At 44.0% G+C, this 5,287-nt stretch overlaps 1 protein-coding gene across 1 annotated transcript in view; it reads right to left on the reverse strand.

Moving 5' to 3' along the window:
• LOC311315440 (helicase ARIP4-like) overlaps positions 1-5,287 on the reverse strand; it is a gene marked incomplete at both ends in the record, with an annotated part of 31,370 nt that overhangs the window by 12,778 nt on the left and 13,305 nt on the right. Inside the window, one exon of the mRNA XM_084446110.1 lies at positions 1-218. This exon is cut by the window's left edge and continues 15 nt beyond it. Coding sequence (XP_084302236.1) covers positions 1-218 — 218 coding nt within the window. The remainder of the gene's footprint in view (positions 219-5,287) is intronic.

The following is a 5,287-nucleotide window of genomic DNA, read 5'->3' on the forward strand; positions in this document are numbered from 1 at the left end:
GGCGCGGGCCAGCTGGGGAGACAGGAAGAGGTCTGGCTCGTGGGCGGGGTGGTTGAGGTTGACCAGGACGCGGCCCTCGGCGTCCGGCTGGTTGAGGGCGTCGCTGGCGTGGGCCCGGCACTCCTCTGCGACCCAGACGTCCTGGTCCTCGTCCGTCGACTCCCCGGCGACGTGGGGGAGGGCGGCGGCATCCTCGCCCGAGCTGAGGTGGATGGCGTCTGGGGGGAGGGAGGGAGAGAGGAGGGGGGGGGTACAGGTGAGGAGAGACAGGGAGAGGGGTGGAGAGAGCAGACAGGATGTGGGGGTGATGGAGGTAAGGGGCTGTCATTAGAGGACCGTCATCAGCCAGGTAGGTCAGTAAGCGCACACCAAAACATCTGTAGCATAATCTTGAAGAAATATTTCACTGTGAATGTAATGTGACAAAAAAAAGGAATTTTGAAACGGATTGGCTGAATTCGGCTTTACTGAAAAAACAATCATCCCTTTATTCCTCTAAACAAATCCAGAAGAGGTTTTTATTTATTTGGCTCTTCATACTGATCCTCTAACTTCTGGCTGACGACAGTGGACCTGTCTGGCCTGATTTCCACGGCTGATCCTCAAACCCAGTTTACCTAACAAGGGGTTCGGTGGGAAAGCACATATATAACAACACCACCAGCGTCATCTGCACCAGAGCCTAACCTTCACCAGGGCCTAGTGTTCACCAGGGCCTAGTGTTCACCAGGGCCTAACGTTCACCAGGGCCTAGTGTTCACCAGGGCCTAACGTTCACCAGGGCCTAGTGTTCACCAGGGCCTAACGTTACACTGTCATGTGATGCCTGTTGGTCATAGCAGGGGAGGAAGGGAGAGAGAGTGGCAGAGAAAGCTATAGACAGAGAGAGAGAGAGAGAGAGTGGCAGAGAAAGCTATAGACAGAGAGAGAGAGAGAGAGAGAGAGAGAGAGAGAGAGGGGGAGAAAGAGAGAGGGAAAGATAGGGAGAAAGAGAGAGGAGGAGAGAAGGAGAGAGAGAGTGTGACTGCTTATGTAAGGCAGTGAATGGGTGGTTATACAAGGAGGATTATAGTGGAGGGGGAAGGTTATATAAACCCTGGGCAGAAATGTCACCACAGCGCCAGAGGGCTGGCAAGGTACCAGGATCAACAACATATCTGACTCATAGACCCACTTTCATATCAGCCTGACCTGACACACAGGCGAGTGTGTATGTGTGTGCGTGTGTGTGTGTGTGTGTGTGTGTGTTTGAAAGCTCTCCGCTTCCTCTTCTTTAGAAGACTCTACCCTTACTTCAGTGGTGTCATTTCAGCAAAAGGCAAGGTGTGGCAGAGTGGGGATGGTGGTGAAAGGGGGGTGTCCCCCCTTGAAAAAAAAGTAGAATGAATTGTGCAATAGTCAATTTTGGTGCCACAACCAGTGGCGCCGGCAGGATTCTATTTCAATGTACTCACAGATGGCAAAATTCAGGTTCCCTCCAGGCCTCAATATTCCATTATTCGTTTGGTAGGGTAGGCTACATACGTATGTCTGCACACATTCAGTCCAAGTGCTGATAGTGCTGAGTAGTCACGTAGATGTATTTTGCATGTTAGAACTTTTGATGCACGAGCACGTTGATTTTTGAGAGGCTGTATGGAATAGCCAGCCTTTATTACCAAGTCTTTCTCGTTCAAGCAGGCTACATATTTGTACCTTCAGTGGCATTTTTCATTTTTCTGCGCTCTATTATTTATATATTTATTATTATTTATTCATTAATTTCCGTGTAGAGAAATTGAACATTTATTTATTGTTCTGTATGGATGAACATTCCATTGAACTGTCTAAAGAAAACATGCGAGTTGCAGCTCTCTGCTGGACATGCCATTGATGTTGACTTTGATATGAACACATTTATTAATAAAGATACTTTATGTAGTCCTACATTTAACATGTTATAAGAAATAAAGTTGTTTTAACTCTCCCGGACACGTTTCGTATCGATGCCACAAGCAACAGCATACTCGACCCTAATGACGAGTTTGATCAATCATTTTAAACGTGTATCCCAAGTAGGCTATTATGCACATTTTGCGTGTAGTCTGGGTAGGTTATGCAGGCAATATATATTTGTTACAAATACAAACAAATAGGGCTAGGCCATATACATATAGGCCTACCGAGACCGAGATAGGCCTTAAGTGAACAATGCGGGGGTGAGCGAGAGAGATTAGGCTTAATAATAAATGTTTGTTGTTTTGCATAAACGTTACCGTTCTAGGTTTGATGACTGATGTATTTTGCGTTACCTGCTGCATTTTCAAAATACTCTTTCAGCTTCTCATCTCCCTTTGCACGATATTCCAGAAGCGCCTGAAAATTACTGCGCTCATCTGTGTGGCCCCGAATGGGTATGTTTTGCTGTCCACAAACAGAAATTAGCTCAATGACTGCTTTCAGTCCATATTTATTGGGCTCTACTGCTTGTTGGTGTGAGCAATCTAACTTTGAATAGATAGACTGGCTCTTCCCCAAAGCAACATCAACAAATTCACCTGCGCGCAGTTGGGCACTATGGTGAGCTGGTGTTGCCAAGTGTCTCGTAACAATTTTCTTTGCATTACTTCAGTCAGTAAGTTACGGAAGTACGGAAGAGCATTATGGCCAACAACTGAGTTAATTATTTTTTTAAGCTTCTGAGTTTAAAGTCAGAATTTCTGACTTTAAAGTCAGAATTTCTGAGAAAAAGTCAGAAATAACTTCTGAGAAAAAAACTCAGAATTTCTGAGAAAAAAGTCAGAAATAACTTCTGAGATTAAAGTCAGAATTTCTGAGATTTAAGTCAGAATTTCTGAGAAAAAAACTCTGAATTTCTGAGAAAAAAGTCAGAAATAACTTCTGAGAAAAAAAGTCAGAATTTCTGACTTTAAACTCAGAAGTAAAAAAATAAATAAAAACCTCCGCTGTTGGCCCTAATGCTCTTCCGTACGTGACTTTTTTCTCAGAAGTTATTTCTGACTTTAATCTCAGAAATTCTGAATTTAATCTCAGAAGTTATTTCTGACTTTTTTCTCAGAAATTCTGACTTTAAAGTCTGAAATTCTGACTTTAAACTCAGAAAATTAAAAAAATAATAAAGTTGTTGGCCCTAATGCTCTTCCGTAGTAAGTGGCTTCGTTCTCAGAATCGTGTCTCCTGAGGAGAAAAGCATGTAAGCCACACAAAAAACACCATCAACGCTTTTGCTGTAACGCAAAGTGGGGTAAATGCTCTCATCGAAAAGATCCTCTGGTATTTTCCGTTGCTTTCCACATGTTACCCTAGATGGGGCTATCCAGCCTCTGGGAGGCTTGAATCTGGACTGGAGAGCTTTTAGTTTGAGCTTTGAGTCCGATGCTGTTTTGAGTTCATCAGCTTTGACGGCGCCAATGTCACCTTCAGAGGCAGCACATAGGTCTACCTGGTCCGTGGATTGCTGCACTTCACTGACGGAGGACGAGGAGGTAACGGTAGCAGGCCTAACGTTAGCTTGGCTTGCATCGTAGCTAGCTTCAATTTCCACCGGGAGCTCTTCATGCACCGTATTGACATCTAACTCTTCGACTTCACGGATAGAAGGTCGTTTATTTTTATTCTCAAATGCCTGAAAAATACTTAGCTGTCGCTTGGACATTTTTGCAGGGGAAGCTACTGAAATCGTGAGGTCTATACGCAGTTGGCTCAGCTGAGTCGTAGGGAACGATTTTGAGCGGCAGAAATCAATCAAGCGACGAGTGACAAGTGTCAGACACAGACAGCGACATAAACACCAATCATAATTTGGTCTTAATGTAGGCTAATGTTTCTAACAGCTTGAGTGATTGGCTTAACTTAACGTCGAGTGTGAGGAGTGGACCGTGCCTACAATTTTGGTAATACCCTGGAAAAAAAATTGTACGCACGGTGCGTACAGGATTCCGGCTGCCGGCGCGCCTGGGCCATAACTGCACTGATGTGCCGCTTGCTCTTGCTGTGCTCTCTCAGTTGGCTCTGCATATTCTTCCAGCAGGAAAACCCCTTGTCAATAAAGACTCTCTGTTCAAGCCTGTCCCCCTGGGATGTTGACACCCCTCAAAAGTGTCTGCATGCAAAACAAAATACACTGTCTTTTTTTCTTTTTTTTTTACTGAGTATTCAATCCAATCATATGCTTTGTAGCCTATAGCTGGGTTTTCAATCTTCTCCCATTCCTCATGGGAAACTGACATAAAGGTTGCACTGGAGACGTGTTTTTGGAAGTACTAATGTCCATGCCTTCATTGCTACACTGAACTGGACTGGTCTCACCATGGTCACTGGTACTGTCACTGCTGTTGCTACTGCACCTGCTGTCATCTGTTTGAGCAGGTGGACCTGGTTCAGTCTCCTTAGAAACAAATTATCAACACAAAACATTACAGATTTAGCTACTCAAATCTATAAAGTAGCCTATTATGGGTTACTGAATGTGAACTGCAACAATCACTAAACCATTGTATCTAAGACCTCACCTGCGTCCCCATATCACCTGTCTCTGGTGCCCTTTAACTAAAAAATGTCCTAATGTCCCCGTTCCTTTTCTTCCCTGCTGGCAGCATGTTTGAGTTAAGTCCCTAGTAGCCTAAAGGTGAGACGATTGACAATATCAAAACATGCTTGCGCAAAAACATATCTTAGGCTAGCCTACTCACACAAGTTAGGGGTCATTGATAGAAATGATTGACAATAGAGGCGACATGGTTGACATAGACCTATGTAAATTAGTGATTGATTACCCATTAACGTTAGTTAGCTAGCTCGATTCGCGCGTGACGTTAAGTCCGGTTTTTCACTAAAATAACATGTGTTCTTAGTGACAGACACAACATGACATTGTTCTTGTTACAGGACTTGTTCATGTTACATTTGAATTTGAATCAACCCACCTGATTTAATGAGAATGACAGACGAACACTAACGTGGATTTGTAGTTATGTTTGGTGAGGTCATGAGGTCGGACTGACTAGACTATTCTATTCACGCACTACACGCCCACTATGCTAATGAGTCAGTTGGAGGTCACGCCCACTATGCTAATGAGTCAGTTGGAGCTCACGAGGTGCACTGCAAACAAAGTGCTTCTTTCTACATTAATTTATGCCCGTATGTGTAGAGCCGAGAAAATCCCATAAAATTACAAAACATATTTCAGATAAAAAATTAAAATTTGTCTAGAAGTCAAGGTATGGCGCATGCCATAGCCCATACCAAACGAGGCCCCTGCCTTACTTCACCAACAGGAAGTATC

Source organism: Borostomias antarcticus (genome assembly GCF_949987555.1).
Source record: "Borostomias antarcticus genome assembly, chromosome: 11".
Lineage (NCBI taxonomy): Eukaryota > Metazoa > Chordata > Actinopteri > Stomiiformes > Stomiidae > Borostomias > Borostomias antarcticus.